At 52.2% G+C, this 20,982-nt stretch overlaps 2 protein-coding genes across 2 annotated transcripts; one reads left to right on the top strand and one right to left on the bottom strand.

Moving 5' to 3' along the window:
• Nucleotides 1-597: 597 nt before the first annotated feature.
• LOC128278701 (inositol polyphosphate-4-phosphatase type I A) lies at nt 598-8,473 on the bottom strand. Its single transcript, XM_053017467.1, has 8 exons — nt 8,356-8,473; nt 6,497-6,658; nt 6,165-6,392; nt 5,516-6,120; nt 3,755-5,447; nt 2,913-3,655; nt 2,593-2,837; nt 598-2,497 (listed from the first exon to the last, which is right to left on the bottom strand). Exons 1-8 carry the CDS (start codon nt 8,471-8,473, stop codon nt 2,365-2,367), a joined length of 3,927 nt encoding a protein of 1,308 aa, XP_052873427.1. The 3' UTR covers nt 598-2,364.
• Nucleotides 8,474-12,379: 3,906 nt separating this feature from the next.
• On the top strand, nt 12,380-20,675 carry LOC128278660 (uncharacterized). The gene is given in 8 exon segments (XM_053017395.1): nt 12,380-12,395; nt 14,563-15,395; nt 15,555-16,451; nt 16,599-17,729; nt 17,731-19,554; nt 19,776-19,954; nt 20,032-20,385; nt 20,466-20,675. Coding segments are annotated over 8 exon segments (5,370 nt in total). The 3' UTR covers nt 20,602-20,675.
• The last annotated feature ends 307 nt before the right edge of the window (nt 20,676-20,982 follow it).

Raw genomic sequence — 20,982 nt, 5'->3', positions numbered from 1 at the left:
GGCAGGCGTTGGCAGGCGCAGCACGAGTCCAGGTCCGGTTGGCGCATGCCGTTGTATAAAAGTGTGTGTGTTAATCAGCAACGCAAAGCAAACCTCAGCAAACAGTGCGTAGAATCTATTTATATATCGTTATATAGAGCGAGTATGCAAACACGGTTTATGGATACAGTGCTAAGGACGAAAGATAGGCGACAAGCAATAGGCAAGGCAATAATAAAGCAAACGATCACTTCGCCGCCGCTCGTTGTGCAACCGGCGGGCGGCGAAGGACTCTTTACCAACGAAACACCCCGTGAAACGGATAACCCAACGCAGCAACGGTGTGCAACTCGTTTTCGTTCGTTTACTTCGCGACGTCCGGCGTCACACGAAGACACTGAAAGAAAGGTTAAAGGGGGACGAGGATATCCCTTTGACACCCAGCCAACAGGTCACTGCGGCATGGACTCAGCGACCTATTCCACCAGTACCGAACGAGTTCAAATCTTGTTTTTCGGATTATTCGCCTGGCTTGCGCCGGCGCTTACGATATGTCCATTCTTTCGTTCACGAAGTCGGTTCCGCCACGCGTAAGGTGATTAGTTTTCAAATGTTTTATTTCAAAACAATGTATACTAGGCCCATGCTTCTCGTTCGGCAAAGGCTGTTGCTACAACCAAAGGCCGATTCCAACTACGCCTACGCCGGCAACACGTTCGACATGACCTGACTGCCTGATCGCTCGCGCGACCCTGCAATCAGCACACGCGGAGCGGGAAATTTTACGTCCATATAACGCTTAGTTGGCTTCCTAGCCGTGGTGCTCCAACCGATGCTCTGTGTGAATGAGCCGAAACGAAACAAGAAAGTAACAGAAACGGTTCCCGCTTAACGCCGCAAGTAACAACAATACTAAGTTTTTGGAGTACGTTGTTCCAGTGACAACCTAACATTTGGCACAAACTGTTGTTATGGAGCGTTGAAGTTGCACGCTACGCAAACGATGGCAGAGAACAAAAACATTGATAAAGTACTCGTTACAATAATATTATCAATGCATAATAATAATATCCGTTCGATTAATGTTGAGATTATTTACATCGTTGTTTGAAAATGTTATTTTCTCGGTTTTGTTCTAATACGTTTTTCATTGTTGTATATATGATCCTTCGAGAAACATTCTTACGTTATTCGATAATAGAGCCTCGGCGGCTAGAAATGTTTCTGATTGTTTGGGGACTGTATGCATTATGCAAAATTCGATGAAATTATCTTGAACCATGAATGCTTTTCGCTACCACTGTAGTCCGAGTGAATGCCTCACAAGAGGTGACGCAGGGTACAGTTGCTAAATGCTAAATGTAAGTACGGCAAATACGCATGCTGCCGCTCAAGAGAATTTGGCAAACCAAGTTTACGATGGCGCTGGCAGGTTATGTTGGTAAGAACCGAAAAAAGGTTCCTTTTATCCGGCAATTACAATCGCCGAGCCGGTCTTGGCCTGCAACAGAGACAATGCTAATCTCTCTAGCTCACTGTAAGGTTGTGTAACATTTACGGGCGGGGCTGGCGCGGGCCCCGCGCTATCTTGGTAAAATTGGCGTTTGTGGTTTGTGGTTAATAGGGAAAAACGCTACAAGGAAAGGCATTCGCAAATCGAAAGTCTTCAGTGGTCGACCTAGCGATTAACGTCAAACAGATATTAGATATGACATGCTATATGGGTTTCGCAGCGAAGAACTTTAGAGATTATGTTCCGGTACCACTACGGTTTTTTTTTTGTAATAAATAGAGGCGTGATGATGTTATTTGAGGTGTACGTACTTTTGCGTAGATTTTAAAATGGGACCTGCTTAGTAAACCTATTGATTCTAATGTGCTGTAAGTAGGATCAATCGTATAGATATAGATTACGAGGATAGGATTTCGTGGAATACACAACCCATTACCAAGAAGCGACAGCCGTACTGATTCGTAGTATGGTATGGTGATTCGCGGCGCAACCATTATGGAAACAACGGGGGACGACTTCTGCCACTTGCAACAACTCATATATATAAAAATAATAATATTAAGAACAATAAACGAACATAACACGTTAACAAAACTATGGTTCTGAACCTTAAATAGCCTCCTTGGGATTATGATAAGTGGATCGGAATAAAACAATCATAAATTATTACAGGCGTGCTTCACCGGGCGTGTTCCCGTTGCCTGACTGAGACGAGCCATGGAGCTTTTGAATTAAACCGTAACACGAGGTATTTTGTTGAAAAACAATTAGACCGGTTGTTGCACTGCGGTAGAGCACATACCATAAGGTGTGCGGGGAACAAACAAGAAAAGGTATGTTAATAAACTATCAAACGAACGAGGTCCTTTACACTAGGACTGTGCCTTGCCGTAGGCTCCGGCTGGAGGACGATAGACAGCTGGCAGCGACAGCACTTGCGGCAGATTGAACGCGTACTTCCGTATCCCGATGTTTTTCATCGCATTGTCCGATCTGGTACCCTCACTGCGAACAAAAACAAAAACACGGGGATGGGTATCAGAAATCGGACGAAAACGAAAAACGCCATGCCAAACGCCGTTCGGCAGCCAGCCACTAACCTGCGCATCGTGTCGAGCACGTTCTGCACATTGGCCGTTGACAGATGGAACTCTTGCTGCAGCACGCGACACTGTTCGAGCGTTACGGCCATCGACGTGCGGTCCTTGGCGCTCTTGCACGAGGTAAACCGCAGCCCCTGCACCGCGCGTGTAATGTCCTCCGCCAACTGGAGAACGCGATAATTTTTAGTGCCGTGCGAGCGCAGTTCCGCCTCCAGTTCGGTCAGAAACTTTACGACTGTCGCCTCCGGCACCAGGAGCTCCTTCTGCTGAGCCGTGTACAGCAACTTCGTCGGCGTATCCTGACTGGCGGAGCAGACGGGGTTGACGAAGTTGAACGGTACGCGCCGGTAGCGTCCGTGGTAGCGCTTGAGCCGATCGTAATTGTCCCAGTTCGAGCGGTGCTGCTCGCGCGTGTAACCGAGCGTTTCCGCTACCGTGGCCTTCTCGTTGATGCCCACATTGAAAAACACTGGCGTGACGCGGAACGTTACCGCTTCCTTGGTCGGAAGGTGACAAAACACCGACTCCGGCACGGGGAGCAGCACACGCAGCGCCTGGCGGGAGCCGGTTACGCGCGGAACTGGGACCGCTTTCGTGTCGCGGTGCAAGTTGCTCCGGACGAGCGTGAAGCTGACCGTCGCCAGGTCCTCAACCGCGACGCTCATATCGCCCCACATGTCCGTTTCGTTGCCGTACAGCGACAGTAGCCCCTCGAAGCACGCGAGCGGTCCGAGCTGGACCAGGAGGCTGATAAAGTTTTCCGTCACATTCTGGCCCCACAGTTTGGCCATCAGGCCGGACACCAGAGCGGTGAGCGCTTGCGAAAAGCACACATCGCGTCGATACATGATCGACAAGGTGGCGCTCGTTTTGCGCATATCCTGCTGCAGCCGCTGTACGGAGTGCATCAGCCGAGCCGTCTTCAGCAACCCATCCATCGCTTGGCGCAGCTTCTTCATCGATGGGCGTAACTCTAACGCCCAATCGGTGGTGGCGGACAGGTCCAGCCCATCGGTGAACTTGTTGCCTTTCTTTACCTTGCGCGTTACCTCACCGACGGCTTGCGTGAGCGCCAAATTAAGTTCCTTACTGGAAAGTGCAATTTTGCTCGTCGCAGCAGCACTGTTCCCAGCGGCGATCATAGCGATTGCTTGTGCACTGTGCGCCGTACCACTTTCGGCCGGCTGGGTCGGAACCAGGTTCAGCTCACCGGAAGCAGCCGGAAGCGACAGTGGCTGATTGGTGACCACATCAGGCGGCAGCGTATCGAAACTGTTGCGACCGCCTCCCAGCGCACCTTTTGGTTGGCGTAAACGAACCGCAGGGCTGCCACAGCGACCACACAGGAACTTCACCTTCGACACCAAGCACATAACGCTCGCTTCGATGTTGAGTTGCGTTAGATCTAGGGGTTCCGGTTCCTCCGTCGGCCGATAGTAGTTAGCCGAAGGGCTTGAACTCATCACTCTGGTGTCGAGGAAGGCACCATTATGGCCAAGCACGATGGCAGTGTTTTCGACCAGATAGCCGTGCTCATCGTATAAGCCGGAAAGTGGCTCACTTCTCGACGGCGTAGCAGTGGAAGGGCCCGGGCTCGATTCGGTCACGTCGCCGTTCACGTCGAAGTGGGTCTCATTGAACCGGAGATCTGCCCCCGTCTCACCGCTCGTTTCCCCCTGCGTCGACGACACCCGCTTTGCTACCTTGGATGTAGCCGGTTGATCCGTCGGTAAGTAGCAGGCAGCGGGAAGCGAGTACGCGTTGATGGAAGCGAGCAGAGCCGCACCATCGTCCGCTTGGTTGGTGGAGGCAAGTTGATTGAATGTGCACTGGACGGTCGCGATGCTCGTGCTGATGTCATGCGACGAGGGTGATTTGCTTTTCGCCAGCGGCCCAAGCGTTCCGCATTTGCTCGTGCGCACCTGTGGCCAAAGGTCTGGCGCCGGACCAAGCGGGGTGGCAAAGTCTTCCAGCTCCGGAGACTTCAGATCGAGTGCACCGAGCTGTTGGGTAATTTTCTTAAACGGTGACATTGCCCCAGACCATTCCCCTAGCGCTGCTGCTTCCCCGCCACCAGCCGTTCCCGTATCATCGATGATACGGTGCCGTTCGATGAAGGCGAACGCCTCCTCCACCAGGCTCGGTTCCCAGATGTTCAACAGGGTACGGGTCTTTGCCATCATCTCACCGCACAGCGGTAACATTCCTTTCGGGTTTTTCGATCGCGCCAGCAGCAACAGCTGCGACATGATGGCCACAATCTCCGAGCGCAGCTGCTTGATCGCTTGCACTGCATCGTTGGCTGCGTTAACCTTGTGCGTGCTACCCGCTTCTCCGCCTGGCTGCTGCTGCTGTGCCTGCTGCTTTGTCGGCGAGTCCTTGATCTGCTGCAGCAGCTTAATCAGCCCGCCGGTCTTCGCCTTTCCGGAGTGGCGCGTGAAGGCACCCACAGTGATCACATCCAGGATGCCAGCGCGCTTCAGCGTATCGTTGTGCGCCCACATCCGCTGCAGGTGCAGGTTGACGGGCGCAAATTCGATCGTTTCGTCCGCCTTTCGGCAGCTCGGTTTAAAGGTTTTGCCCCGCTGCTGCTGCTGTTGGTGCAGATATTGCTTCGCCTGCGAGTAGTCCTTGAGGAGCTTCAGATGTTTGTCGAGTAGTTCCATTTGCCGCTGGCGCCACTCATAGCCCAGCTCACCCATGCCGGATATTTCCTGCAGCAGTTCCTTTTCGCGAGCAATCCAAATCGAGAGCAGCTGTTGCGGCAACAGGTAGCACAGTTGACTCTCGAGCATCACCTCCAAGACGCTAATGTCCCCGCCTAGTCCAGAGTGCAAGCGATAGGTGTGCATCTGTAACGACAAAATGTTAGTCTTCGGTTTACTCCGGCTCCGGTTTCTTGCGCCGGGGAAACACTTACGCTCGGGTTAGTGAATACGAGGGCAATCTTCGAGGGCGGTGGAATGAACAGTTTAATGCCCAGCTTCGGTGGTAGTGACTGCGACCGTCGATGGCCGTGTGCGACCTCCATGCCGCCCGTGTCGATACCGGTTCCCACACCTGCCTTGACGGGTGAGCGTGGATTATTATTGCGCCGCTCGGTGTCGGGCACGCAGGTCGCAATCGTGATGAAGCCCGCACTCTCTCCGCACACCTGCGTTCGCAGCGGGATGCGCAGACGGGACGTGTCCGCAATCACACCCAGCGCTATCTCGGCCCAACCGATGGGAACCGCCGTCTGTGTGACCTTCTCGCGCACATCGTACGCTGTAAAGCGAATTTGCGACTCGGCATGCAACCCGTCGCAAGCCCGGAAGGCAATCGTGCAGATAAACTGTGGGTTGGAGGAACGTTCGATCACCTCCGTGCGCCCATACTTGATCCATCCGGACGCCCGATTGCTTGACGTAACCTGCACCACGACGGAGGGATTCGGCGGCTTTCCGTTTCCATCACACAGCAGGTTATCACACGAGATCACTGACTCGCAAATTGGCACCTCGTTTAAATCTATCCTCGATAACGGTTCGGCGGGGGGATATGGAAAGGAAGTTTCAAATATTGTCAAGCATAACGGCAAATCACAAGAAGCTCACCTGTTTCTTTTCCCGTTTGCAAGCGCAGCATATCGATGTCGACGTCATGAATCATGCCGCGTTTACGGTCAATCTGCTCACGCAAGTACTTGAGCTGCGCTCGCTTGATATCATACCCGGCTAAGCCGATCGCCTGCATCCACTCGAAGCGCTCCTGCTCAGTATTTGCGGCAAACCGCTGCCGTAGACCATCATTGAACTCTGCGTCAGAAAGTAAAGCCATTAAGGAGCATGTAAGCATCGCACGCCGCCGCCGCCGAAAAGGAACTTTAGTTCCTTTTTCCCACTTCATCCGTTTACCGTACCTAAGTAAAACACAAAACCATCTGCATCCTGCTGGTCGTCGCCCTGCTTGAGGCACTTGTACTTCTCTAGCACAATGCAACCTTGCGGTTCGGAAAATTGATCGCTCGACTTCAGATAGAACAACAGATTGCCGCGTAACCGACACCACTTTTCGCTGCTGACTGTAGAGGGTTGGTTGGTTGGTGTAGTTTACATCCATGAACACAAGAAATCGAAACCAATATAGCGTACATTAGTGGCGCAGACATTGGCATTAGGAAACGTTGGTAATGAAAAATGTTAGTTTGAGACGAACTAAACTCCGATACGAAAATGCCGAGCGGGACGCCACGTCAAAGAGGTCATCAAAACTACACAATAAAAACACGCGTTATGGTTAGCCTGGTTAGCAACAATGCGATGCAAGGATGCTCAAAACCATTTCATAAAACGTTATCACTGACTCACTTCGCTCAAGACGCCATTCTCCGTCTGAAGACGCGCGGCTAGCGCTTCAACGCTGATATTGCCCTTAGAACACCTTATCAAAGGAGACTCTATCGTCGTTGGCAAAACATACATGAACCGTTAAGTTCTTCGTTCATGTGTTCATTAAGTTCTATTTTAGCTCGTGTTATTTCAACGCTTCTCAAAACTCATGGGTCAACGCATACTTAAGTGTAACTCTTTCCTACACACACGAGTTTACGATCAAATTCCGCACTTTAGGCCAGTGATCGTGAAGCTGCTCTGGTAGTGGAAGAGATCCTCTTTGCGTCGATTGTTAGTCCACCGAGCTTTGACCGATACACACAGTGCTGTACAGCATTTGTTATGGTGTTAATGGCGATGAGTGATGGTTAATTGTAGCTAGAGTGATAAACATAAACATTTTTAATAAAGTAACGAACCTTTAATCGCACCACCGATGCAACTGAGCGACTTTTGCCGCTTCAGCAGACTATGACCGACCTGCTCGGTGAGACTCTTCGTTTCGACTGCATCAGTTAACGACCCTCCCCGCCCGGAAAGAGGACCGTTTGAGAATGTAAATATGCGAGTGCGAAACCAAAACGAACGCGCGAGTGGTGATGGGGTGATAATAGTAAGAGCGTGAATGTAGCGCGCACAACATCAGCAGCAAGTACAAGCCGCTCCGGGTGTAATCCGATCAAAGGCAGATAGGTGGGCAAACAGTGAGTGTTCAGCGTCGCGATCAGAGAGGAACAGGAACGAGAAGTGAAAGTGTGGGCGAACGCACATGGTTTAGTGGTATATGTTGCAACATCCGCACAGTCATTGTTCGTCGGTAACCATTAAAAGGCATTGTACATGTTAGAAGGACACCAGCGTTGATCGATAATGGAAGAAATGAAAAGAAGTAAAAAAAAAAAAATATCGTGAAGAACAGAGAAACCGAAAAGTAATCATCCGCAGATAAATGACAGTAAGAAAAAACCCGATTTAAACACCCTTACCTTACAAGAGGAAGGGGAAGGAAACGGAGAAAAACAGATAACAGATTTACAGCAAACGGAATGGGAACGGAACGTGCCCATGGTAAAATGTGTGAAGGCGCAACAAATATACAGATAATATGGATTCAAATCAAACCAAATCGCAAATATCTCATGAACGACAATGAAAGGATAGCAAACAGTTTCAGGCAAAAATAAACATAACAACAGTACCGCAACTTGAATTGATAAAACGACGTAAACAGAGTACCAAGACGGAGTGTTTTCTCGCCGATAGTTATCAAATCGTGGCAGGCCAGGAGGCCATGGCAGGAATAGTCGACGGGGGGGCCTGTTAGGTAATGGTACCGAAAACTTGGATGTCGTGTTCGAGTCATCCGGATACTGCACGATGAACTTACCCTCGGTCTTGCGGAAGAAACCCTCCTGTTTTTCTGTCACAAACAGTGGCCCTTCCTTTTCGAACTTGTTGCTCGGCTGAGAAGCAAGCGTCACCAACTCCTGCTTGTTGAACCGCATCGTGCCAAGTGTCTCCGTCTGCAGGGCGCGGGTGTGTCCTGCCCTGCCTTGCCCTGGAAGACACTGCAACGCCCTGTACTTTCCTCCCTTTCACAATTTCGGATCGTGGTGTTGCTTCCGCCGCGCCAGCACCCAGCACGCACTAAGGGAAAGTAGGACAGTGCGGCATTTGTCACCACTACGGTGTGTGCGGTGGGCCCCGCGGTGAAAACCTAGCCAAAATACCAATCATGTGTGTAATAGCGGATGCGTGCAACTCTACGCGGAGATGAGGACGTAAGGAAAACTAGCAGGAAAAAACGACCTCGTTACCTTCGTGCCGTATTCAGCAGACCGAGGCTCGCGGCAGCTACGAAGCAGCATCTGCTGTCGACAATAACGCACCATTCAACAGTATTTCACCCGTAATCATCGTCTTGGTCGTTTTACTACGCTCCCTTTTCCTAGCGCTACCAGCCACTTCGATCGTTCCCCTTTTTGGTTGCCAATCCCTATTGCTTCGTGATCTTCTTATTACTTTTCTCACTTGTCATTGCAGCAATCTCGCCGAACACTGTTTTCTCACGCCCTTTTACATCTGTGTGCGAGAACTAGCGTTAACGCCAAACGCCAAAACAAACAAAACGAACCGATTTGCGTCTGTCAAAACCGCTTTCGCTGCTGGGCTCAATTTTGTGTGGCGCTCGCTCACCAGCTGTGTCCGATGTAGGCTACATTTTTCACTGTGCGCGTACACGGAGGACCATGAGTTAGCGGGCGAACTGGAAAATGCGTCCGAATGCTTTGACCAAAAATCGTAAAACTTTACCCTTTACTATGATATGTTTCAAGTTTGATTTCTGAGCCTCATTTTTACTGCGTTCAGCACGGAACCCTGCACGAAATCGCTGCGAAAAGCGACCACCCTCAACCGGAACACAATACAAATAAAACAAAATTTTCGTAGCGCAAATCCAATTTGACAAATTTACTCACTTTTTCGTTCGAATTCTCATTCTCACTCTTCCCACAAGAGCATTCTTCTCACTTTACGGACATTTTCTCACTACGGACATTTTCTCACTTTTACGAACATTATCTCACTTCCGCCCGGAAGAGAAAAAGATAAATGTCTTTCTCTGGAATCACTCACTCTTCCATAAACAATATTTTGTAATGTAACTTTAAATGTAGAATTACCTTAATTTTAATTACAATGTCTAGTTTATGCGAAGCATATTTATGCTGCGCTATCAAACTGTATTTTTTCCGTAGTGTTCTATACTAATTTGACTAAAATGTCGACATTTTCTGCGGCGGGTCTAACGGTGCGAGGTGCAACTTAAACAACAAATAACTGAAGCGTGAAGTCTAACCCTTTCAACGGTCGTTTGCAAACTGATTAAATATTTTTGCGACCTGTACTCATTTACCTGATGTCAAAACAAGGTAATGCGGAATGAACAGCAAAACTGGGAAGTCTCAATCGGCAGGTACAGCCATCGTTTTAAAACTCCGATTCTCAACGTATGGACCTAGTATTTAAAACGCTTCTATGATTTAGAGTCAGGGCTGCTTTCAATTTTAATCGGAGTTGGGGTTTAGCTTGTTTCATCACATTCATTCTTAGCATTTCGTGACATTCTAGAGCGCTCCGGTAACGCCAGCCATTCACGATTGCGCCCGTGTTCCTTACTTTTACAGCTTTCGTTCCACTACCGTTTGTTTGCTAACATTGTTCCGAAAAACTAAATGAACGTTCTACTTCCATGACCTTTTTCGTCGCATTATTCCTGTTATTGTTTCATTATTCCTGTTCATCCTTTAGACATTCAACGTCTACCGAACATAAGAAATTCGATGCCAAAATCATTTGCCGAGGAACAGTTTTTTTTAAATTAACCTGACACATTTGGTCATCAGGTCAATCATGAACAATGAATATATTCCTAATATGTTTTACGTTTATTTATATTATTTAATTCCTTCCACTTGGAAGGTTTGTCATAGCGATCTTGAAAAGTGGTCACCGTCAAACCGTCAATCTATCAACCTTGGTTTAATTCAAAGCCATTCGAAATCTCATTCTCACTCTTCTCACAAGAAGACAGTACAGTTTCTTCTCGCGGACGCATTCTCTCACTCAACCGAACGTTCCCGAACATTTCCGATATTCGCTCGGAAAATAAAAACAATAAAACAAAAAATAACATATGTACGGGTTACGGTCCGTTCCTCTAAGGTTAATGAATAAATGAAAAAAAAAAATGCTGCAGCATTCTCAAAATGGGAGCCTACTATGGCGGTTTTGTGTTAGAAAAAAAAAAGTTTGGTATTTTATTCTCAATCCGCCAAGAGGCACTCCTTTACAACGCAATCGGTAACTCAAGAAAAGTGTTGCTCTCTTCAACGGGAATCCGTCTCTCCTGCCGATCTTGGCTTTTGCTCTCTGCGTCGCAGAGACGGCAGAGAGAAAAATCGTCTCAGAAGAGCGAAATTGCGCGGACGAATTGAGAATTGTGCGTGCTGGCGAAGTTAAGTCAATCGGGCACGAACCACGGCTACGCCTGAACACCGTCAGTGTCTCTCTCACGGAACGGTGTTTCATGTGATCCTCCTCCGAAACAAAGACGACAACTATCAAAATATCCACCGTCAAAAGGCAAACAGCAGGACCTGCTGGTAGGTATTTGTCGCCACAAACGACGTGATTTGTCCCGTCGCAGTTGGGCCCGTGCGTCGTCGCAGTCAAATGGTGCGCCGATAATCGGAAGTGTGTTGTGCAAGCCAAATATCTTGTGTTCCAATAGATTAGCGGTGTGTTGTGTCGCGGGAGGAGAACAGTTGACCGTTGGCGCGTGAGGAGGCAGACCAGGTGATATCTCTTGCCCGAGTACCGGTGATCGTCAAAACTCCATTAAACACATAAACAACTTCGCCATCGCCACCACCACCAACACAACTGCATGGCGATGGCAGTCAGCTCCAACTCTGTATGAAAAACTCCCCAACATGACAGGCGCACACCAAGATAAAACTGTTGCTGCAGTGTCGATTCTGATATTGATATGTTGTTTTTAATTGATTTTAAATGAACTAGTCCACGAATGGGCCCGACGATTACTCATTGCCTGGTCTCTCGGTGCGGTAAAGCGTCAAGGTGCGGCGCTGCGGGACAACCGGGTATTTAGCCGGGAGTAGTGAATGTGATAAAGTTTGTTCAACGAAGATACGGTGTAACGGCCCACCCCGCGCGTGTCACCTTACCAATCGTGTGTTGTCTGTCTCACTTTCTCCTTCAGGCACTCGCCGTCATACGCCGCGTCCGCGCAAAATCATTGCGCCCAGTCATCTGGACATGCGACATAGTGGCAGCAAATGCGCCAATTGCATGGTAAGTAGTGGGGTATGCGCGGTAGCATTGTTCGCGGGGCAGCATTAACATTCCACCGAACCGAATTGTGAATTCCCTAATCCCGAAAGCCAAAATGCATGGCAGGCAGGCGGCATAATCTTTGACATAAAAACAGCTCCCCTCTCGACTTGGAAAACTAGCACAATGGTGTGGCTGAAACAGGGGGGGGTGGGCACATGAGTCATGCCTCTGCAGACGGTGACGTTATTTTATACAGTTCCTCGTCCGAACTCCGGATAACTCACATTCTCGCCACCCTTCTGTCTTCAAGGTTTCATTCCGCGTGCGGCTAGCGCATAGTTTAAGCTAAAAACCGTTGGCTTTACAAATGTTGGTGTTATCATTTCAAAGAGATTTTGAGATTTTTACACACACGCAAAACTGCATTGTTTTTGTTTGTCATGTTATGTCACACCACCACAAACACTGTGTGTGTGTGTTGTTTATGTTTTCGACGGATTTTTAACGAACTAGCAACGGGGATGGGTGTAAGGGGGAGGAGACGATTTACGATGCAGTATGAGGAGGGTGAGTCATGGCCGCTGGCTGGCAATGTGGAGCACCAAGTACCGGGAAACTGCAGCCGCTTACGTTCGCACATTCGCTTCGCTGGGGAGGATGTGGCCACATTCCTCCCGCAGACTCGTTATACACCCGGTTCTTCCCCGCAGCCCGGTGTGAGCTTCATCACCGCAACTCGGAAGTAGTGGTTATGAACATGAATCTCAGCCAAATGTCAACGCGCGTGTACATAGTAATACACCGCGACCGCGAGAGAGAGAGAGAGAGAATGTATTGAGTATGCTTTTAACGGGTTTTTGACAACCGCAGGGACTAAGTGTGTGAGTTGCTTATCAGACGCGCACGTCGGGGTTGGGGTTACCCCTTCGAAGTAACAGTCGCCGCAACGCACTTTTTTCGCCACCGCGGAAAGAGTGGCAAAGCTTGGTGACCATAACACCAACACGTGAACGATATGTGGCGAAGATATACTTGCTTCCACTTCCTAACACTAACGTTCCGCCGGAATCCCGCCGAAAACAGCGACTTTCTTCGCCATCATCAACATGGCCGGCGGTTGGTCGCTAGTGGTACGACTTTTGTTTCCACAAAAGAACGTTTCTTCGAAAAACATGTCTACGACCTGTCGAGCCATGTTGTTCAAGGCCAGTCCGTCCTGGTCCGCCCTACCACAGAGCATGGCTCTTTTTTAGCGCACCTTCGAAAACAAAGCATAGCAGCGATCCAACTTCCGGCGTATCGCACTTCGAGGAACTGCGCACCACGGGCAGACGCGTGCCATCCACAGTTGTAGTGGTGTGTGACAACAAAAGCCGGCGTGTGCCGGCGCCGCGAATGAGAAGAGGACGACGCGCCGCGGTGAGCATTATTATTGTCGTCGTCGGGCGCTGCCAGACTAACACCCCCCCCCCCCGCCCCCTTTCTCTTGTTCTTTTCCGACGACCCGACGACAGCAAATTTCTCCGATCGGTCGTCGGCATCGGTCGGCGGCAAGATCGTGATCTCATTCCAGTCTTGGTGCTCAACGGTGTCGCTTGTGAATTCTTAGTGCAGTGAAAATATTTTGTCTTTTTCTGTGAAACTACTAGTGAGTCTGAACCTTTCTTTGCTGCGGTCTCTAGCCGTTGAACCGGCTTTGTGGGTGAGTAAGTGCGGTTCATTGCTTTTTGATCCTGCCGTGTTTTTACATGTCCTTCCACGGAAAACGGACAAAACTCTAGTGCGTCGAACGTCGAACTTTGGCTCCAACGGATCTTACCGTAATCTTTCTTGTGAATCATTTCATCATTATTTGTTGTTTTTGAGGACTAGAATCCTTTTTATCGCGGATTCAGCTAGTTTTCGTCGCGACACCTTCACGCGTTCTGCTCGGTCTGTGTGTGTGTGTTTTTTTTTCAAACTAAATTTTACCAAAAAATCCTTGGGTGGTGCTGTGTGTTAGGGGCGAGTGTGTCGGTGTGAAGGTATGATATTTGTGTGCCGCCCCCAACGAACAATAGGCTACATTTTCGGTTGGTGTGTTTGGTGGCCGTCCATCGACCTGGAGCGAAAGGCGATGGCGCTACTACAATACCACGGATGAGACGACCCCCCTCCCCCTCCCCCTTACACATCCCTCCAGCAGTGCATCACTGTGTGTTGTGCACTGTTTTTTTTTTCCATTGACCATATTTTTATGGTCGCGTTTGGGGCGCCCTATACCTCCTGTATTGAATCCATTTCTTTTCATTCGCAGTTCGTTGTATTCAAAATGGATCGATTTCGTTGCACCTTTGAGCAGCGTGCGTTTAATTAATCTTTTGAATCGATATTTCCTGGAAGACGTTTCCGAGTAAATCATTGCTACCGGGTAACGTCGCCGGCGTTGTTCGTTCCGTTGACCTTCTGTTTTCTTCATATTTTTTACACATTGAAAATTTAAACAGAATGATGAAATAAGTCGTATCAGGTCTTCAGATATTTTACACACTTAGCTTAGCTTATCGTCATCGTCATCTTGGGTAAAAAAATCGTTAATATTTGTTACTACGTCCTAATAATATGTTGCGTCTCAGGACTCGCCATCGCTGCTCGCTCTCTCTCTCTCTCTCTCTCTCTCTCTCTCTCTCTAGTATTCCCCTCTCCTTGAGGCATGATTTTTATTCTGATTTTCGCGTTACCGTTCTGTTTGCAGATCAAAATATGACCGAGGACAAAGAAAAAAAACTACTCAACATCAACCCCCCGGTACCGTCGCCTCGTCCAAGACCGGACCGGCAGGGCAGCGATGAGTTTGCAGTGGAAGGCGTGTTGTCAAGCAACTACAGCAACAACCGACGCGACTACGAGAACGCCACGATCGTCGACGATGCCGGCGGCCAGGTCTCCTCCGTGTCGCCGCCGGCAGCGAACGTTGCGGCGGGGCCCGGTGCTGGCGGGGAAGAACCATTGAACCGCCCCGTTCCGGCACCGCGTCGGGTGAAGGTGCAGGTATTCAACGAGGGAGAGGAGGGTGCGGAAGGCTTCCGGGGAACGCAGTACGAGAACGTGATCATCATCAGTCCGAAGGCCTCACCGATACGGGCCGCGCCAGAAATACCGTCGGCTCCACCGTATCATGCTCTGCCAGCACCTGCGCCGGGGTCGTTCATGAGGGGCCGGGACAACGGCAACCGCGCCGCGGCTGCTGCTGCGGATCGACGTCGGCACTCGGCCGGCCCCGGATCACTGTTGCCGGACGGTGCTGCGGGACATCATCGCGAGGCCACCGAAGCTGTTGAGAGCGGGGGGGACGGTGATCGCAAGTACAAAACCAGTTCACCGGGTGACCTGTTCAAGTCGATCGGAACCACGTCCCGGATGCTGACCGAGTCGATCGGCGAGCGGGTAGCGCACAAGTCGCGCAAGGTAGCGGAAAACGTGCGCAACACGAGCAGCACCATCGTCAACTGGAGCCAGGAGACGAGCCGGTCGGCGGCCGACAAACTGAAGAGCGTTGGGCGCTCGAGCACCCGCAGCAACACTTCCGCCGGTCGCGGCGGCAGCGGCGGCGGCGGCAGCGGCAGCACCGGCACCACAGACTGTGCTGATGATGATGAAGATGAGGTCGATGGTGGCCGTCGTGGCCGTGGTGGTATGGCGGCCGGCGCAACGGCCGACTCCCGGCGCAGGTCGGCCGGAAAGAAGCGTGACGAGGGGGGGATGATGCAAAACATCAAGTTCAGCAGCCCACTGTTGGATGAATCGTCCACCCTGATCACTACGCTCACCGTGTTGCCGCGTAATACGACGATCACAACGACCACCACGTCCAAGGATAACGACGGCGAGAAGGATAACCGGGGCCGCTGTTCCGGTCGGGGCCAGCGTGTAGCGTCTCCTTCCGGTCAAACGTATGACATTCCGCGCCGGGGGAATAAACCGTCCAATCTGCGGCCGGCTCCGCCACCGGCATCCAGGCCGTCGCCGTCGTCGTTGGGTGGCGGCGGATCCGGCAACACCAGCCCGGTGTCGTCGGCATCCTCATCCAACGCCCCCACTACTCCCGATCGGTGGGTGGGAGGCACCGTGTGCCGTGAGGTACAACGGTTGCCGGCGAACTTCGAGCGCATCTCTCTCGCCCGACCGAACCTCTACACTACGATCGTGCCCAAGTGCCAGCGGGTGGAGAGAGGAAGAGCGGAGCTCACGTGGTTCCCACCGCCACCGCCGGGGCCGCTCGTCGATTGTCACCGGCACAAGAGCGAATCGAACCTGCACGACTCCACGTTCTACGCCCAGCAGCACCGGTTGGTGGTAGTCGACGACGATGACGGTCCTGTGCGCGACCGACACGGAAGCCAGAACCACCTGTACGGCAAGCTGAACATTCTGCCGCGCCTCGCGATTTCGAGCTCGTCGAGTAGCGGCAGCGGCGACTGCCGCGGATGCCGCGGATGTCGCGGATGCCGCGGCCGCGGCGGCGGCGGTGGAGGCAGTTGTCGCTCGTCGATGGCCGATTCCGAGGAGGACAACATGCATCCGGAGCTACGCCAATTGGTGGAGGTAGCGTCATCGATTGAAGTTAAACCGCCAGCGGCAGGCGTAGGAAGTGACGCTGACGCTGTCACCGGTAACAACAGTAGTCAGATTTTCTCGCGCCAAACATCCATGACCACCCTCGAGGATGATGATGGCCGTCAGGCAGCGGCGGTGGCGGCGGTGGCGGCGCCGGTGGTTCCGGTCGGACAGCCGGTGAAATACGCCGACGAGTATCGACCGCTGTCGTGGTCCTGGCGGGGGGCGACGAGTGACTGCGTTCCACCACCAGTCATACTGGCGGAGCTGAAGGAAGTAACTACCAATAATGGCAGCGGAGAACAGGGGAATCGTACGGTGGTGACCAAACTGGAACCATTCTACGGTAACGCCGGCGGGGTGCAGCCGATCTATGCCACGCTGTCGGAGGCCCAGTTGTTGTCACCGTCGTTACTGCAGCCGGTGCTGGTCGATCGCGCCGCCACACCGTCCGCCGTGAACCAGGCAAGACGGCATGATTACGATACGGTGTCGTTCTACTCGGACATCATCGACGAGTTTGACCCGCTCGCGACTAGTACGGAGGTGAACCACAGCCAGTCATCGCTGGAGCCGGAACTGTTTTTGTCCGACTCCTCCCTGGCCAGCAGTCGGGGTCGGGATCTGATCGAGAACATGGCAGCCAGCCAGCAGCAGCAGCCGGTGGTTGTTGGAGTGGTGGGAGTGGAAAACGAAGCTGCTGGTGGTGGGGGTGCTGCTAGCGCTCATGTCGATCGCGGGCCACAAATTCCCGAGCGGTCCGATTCGCTTCTGCTGCCGGCAAGCAGCCATCCATCACCGTTCAGGGCCAGCGTTCCGGTGAAACCGAAGCGGAACAAACATCCCGTCGTCAATTCGAAGCCGTCGGAGGAACCTACGAAAGAGAACAGTGGTGGTGGTGGCGGAGGTGGCAATGCGAGAAGCATCGGGCACATCGTGCACCAAAACTTGAGCCTTCCCTCGGACAGCATGGAGAATCTGGTGGATGAGAGCCTCGTCCAGTCGTACCTGTCGGTGGTGGAAGAAGAATCGGAGGTAGTCAGCGGTGGCAGCAACGGTGGATCGTTGGACCTCAGCTATCCGAAACGGCAGCCGCGCACGACCAATTGGTACATCGACGATGTGCAGCCTCAGGAGTCGGCCCTCACCGACAACGCAACAACGACCCCGTCTGGAGCAGCTGCATCATCATCACGCCAACACCGGGCTGCGGAATCGGAATCGCTCCCATCGTACTTCGAGGCGATCGGTGGTACGGATCCATTGTTCGAGCGTGGACTTGCCGCGGTTACGGGCCCATCGCAAAGTGAGCAGCCCCCCCCCGAAGGCAACAGTGTCCGGCGGCAGTGTCGCGTCCAAGCTGCTGAACGCACTCAAGCGCAGGTCAAGCTTAAATCGAGGATCATCGACGGCGGGGACAGGGCCGAAGGCCGATGCTGTTGGCCGCAGCACGACGACGACGACGACAACAACGACAACGACAACGACAACGACGATGGTGCCGAAACCGGCACTCACCGAGCGACTCATCACGCACAAAGGGCACGTCCTGAAGATTCCGTCCGGCGGCAAGATGGGTGACATGCTGCTGTACTACGAGCTGGCTCCGCGCTCGGTTGTGCTGCGCGAGCGCATCCTGCACACGTTCCTCGACCCGCAGCAGACGCACCCGAAGGAGACGATCCAGTTGCGGTACCTGCTGGCCCTGCAGTGCGTCGTGCAGCACAAGTTCATGGGCGAAGGCGGGCTCCATCTGCACTGCTTCGAGATTGTGCTCGTCCTGCCGAAGGCGACCACCAGCGCTAGCGGAGGTGGCGGGCTGATGGCCGCCGCCGCCGCCGCTGTCATGTCCTCCGGCCAACCTTCGGACACGCCGGGTGGCGGAGGAAGCCACAAGACTAGCCGCGCTTCGTACATGTTCGCTACGCACAATCGCTCCGATCGCAACCTGTGGATGGCGAAGGTGCTACAGTCGGTGACGGACGTGTTTCCGGAGGAGCTGCTGCGGGAGTTCCTGCGCGCCGGCTGGTGCTACGTGAAGCAGTCGGTGTCGGCGAGCTGGGCCGGGGCGTGGGTGCTTCTCACCAACAAGCGGCGGCTGTACATCTTCAGCTACATCGACCACCAGCTGGACGAGCTGGACCTGCGCAAGGCGCGCTGCATCGGTGCGATCGAGGACGGGAGCGGCACCGACGATCCGCTGGCCGAGCTGTACGTCGAAGCGGGCCCCACCATGTTCATCGACTGTCCGCCGTTCCCGACGCTCTACCTCATCATGAGCTCGCCGCGCGAAACGCAGATCTGGCGCAAGATGGTCCGCCAGGCGGCCCACCAAAGCGGGCCCACGCTCCACAGCCAGCAGCTGACACGGGGCGACGTGCCGGTGCTGGTCGACAGGTGCGTCAACTTCATCTACGCGCACGGCGCCATGTCCGAGGGCATCTACCGTCGGTCGGGCTCGGTGTCGTCCGTCGGTCGGCTCCTGAAGCTGTTCGCCAACGATGCGTTCGATGTGCAGCTGACCCGGGCCGAGTTTAACGAGCACGACGTGGCGGGCGCCCTGAAGAAGTTTATCCGCGAGCTGCCCGGTTCGTTCTTCGGCAGCTTCGCCGCCTCGTTCACGTCGATCGGCATGCTGAACGAGGTGCCGCTGAAGGTGGAGTCGTACCAGCAGCTGCTGCAGCGGTTGCCCCGCATCGAGCACAACACGCTGAAGAAGCTGATCGGCCACCTGGCGTTCATTGCGTCGCTCCAGCAGCATAACCGGATGGGCATCCCGAACCTGGCCATGATCTGGGGCTCCACGCTGATGGCGAACTCGAACCAGCACACGGCCGCGGACGAAGTGAGCGGTGGTGGCGGTGGCGGTGGCGCCACTGGCGGTTACCATCAATCGGACGCGGACGTCGTGGCCGACCTGATACGGCTGTACCCGCAGCTGTTCCCGGTGAGCGACGACGAACTACGCAAGGATCAGATGATGCTGGAGGTGCTGCAACGGTACCATGCGGCGGCAGAGAACCTCTCCGATGCCGTCAAACATTCGGGTGATCTGAAGGTGTGGATCACGATTGATTGCGACAACAGCCCGACGGACAGCGAGAAGCAGGCCAACACGCCAAATTCGGAGGTACGCAAGCAAACTGTTCTACTGTCACTGCTACTACTACTGCTATTGCTACTGCTATTGCTACTGCTACTACTATTGTTTTTTTTTCTACGTAACGTCTCCTTCTCTTTTTCTTCTAACTGTTTGTTTTGTGTTGTCCTGCGGTTAATGGTTGAATTTCGTAAAAGCTAACTTATTTAATTTCTTTGCTGGGTCTTGAACTAACCTGGCCCGTAAAGCAGGAGAAGCAGCAGGTGAACGTGGACATTACTCCCACCAAGACTGCATCCGACGTCTGCAAAGAGTTGGCCTCGCGGACGGTGCACCCCTGGAATAAACTGACCCTGTACGAAATAGTCCTCAACGGTGCCTTGGTGCGGCCCATCCACTACCGGGAGAATGTGTTGGAAATCGTCGTTCGGTAAGCCAAGCATCGTTTCCGGAACCATGCACCATATTAGTGTGTACTTATGCTAACGGAATCTCTGCTGTTTGCAGCTGGACGTACTGGGACGAGGCGGATCGGAAGAACAACTACTTAACCCTCAGGCCCACCACCACGCTGAACGATGTGTACAGAACCATACAGAAGTCACCGGTGCTGGAACCGACGATGGAGCTGAAGTTTGCCGATCCGCGGACCAAGGCCCTGCGCCTGTACCAGCTGCAGCTGATGGGGCCCAGTTTGGTGGTGCTGAAGAGGCTCGACAAGAAGGATAAAGGGAAAGGGTACGAGGAGATGTGCACAATTGATCTGACGCGGGTGACGGCGTACATCGGGTGCGAACCGAAGCGAGACAAATCCAGTCTACGCTGGGCCATCACGCTGATCAGTAAAGATTTCACGAAAAGGTAGGACCAAACCAGCAGAGTAGAGCCCGAGAGCTACTACTCCTACTATAACCTCTGTGTTTTTCCTCTTTCTTTCACAGAACACGGGATGAACCGTGGGTCGGCCATATTTTCGGTGGGCTAGACTTTGCGAGCCAAATACTGTGGTACTCGAGCATACTCCACAGCCACCACAAAGATGACATCTTACCGAGTGGAGATTTATTTTCGCTGTAACGAACCTCCCGTTATCAATCTGCCATTTTTTTTTATAGTACATAGAAATAGTAATTATGGTTGCCATCATGATGGTGGGCTGCCCGAGAAGGGAGGGGGGCTTTGACCAACCATTGTAATCTTAGGCTTTTATAATAGAAAAAAGTAACCTTTAATAGTTTCTCATAAACTATGCTTTCTTCAATAGCTATTGAAGAAGCATATCTTCCATCGCACAAAGATGGCAATCATGTACAAGTTCCGATCAGAGGTTACTTTTTTCTATTATAAAAGCCTAAGATTTTTGTGTTTTATATCATTTAATGGATTGATGGATGGATATGAATTGACGGGCGGCAGTATGCCTAACAGAGCTATATCGAACGCGACTGAACTAGTTTA

The sequence above is a fragment of the Anopheles cruzii genome, chromosome X, assembly GCF_943734635.1.
Source record: "Anopheles cruzii chromosome X, idAnoCruzAS_RS32_06, whole genome shotgun sequence".
Classification (NCBI taxonomy): domain Eukaryota; kingdom Metazoa; phylum Arthropoda; class Insecta; order Diptera; family Culicidae; genus Anopheles; species Anopheles cruzii.
Note: the sequence above shows the minus strand (reverse complement) of the source record. Positions and strands in the feature narration are given on the sequence as shown.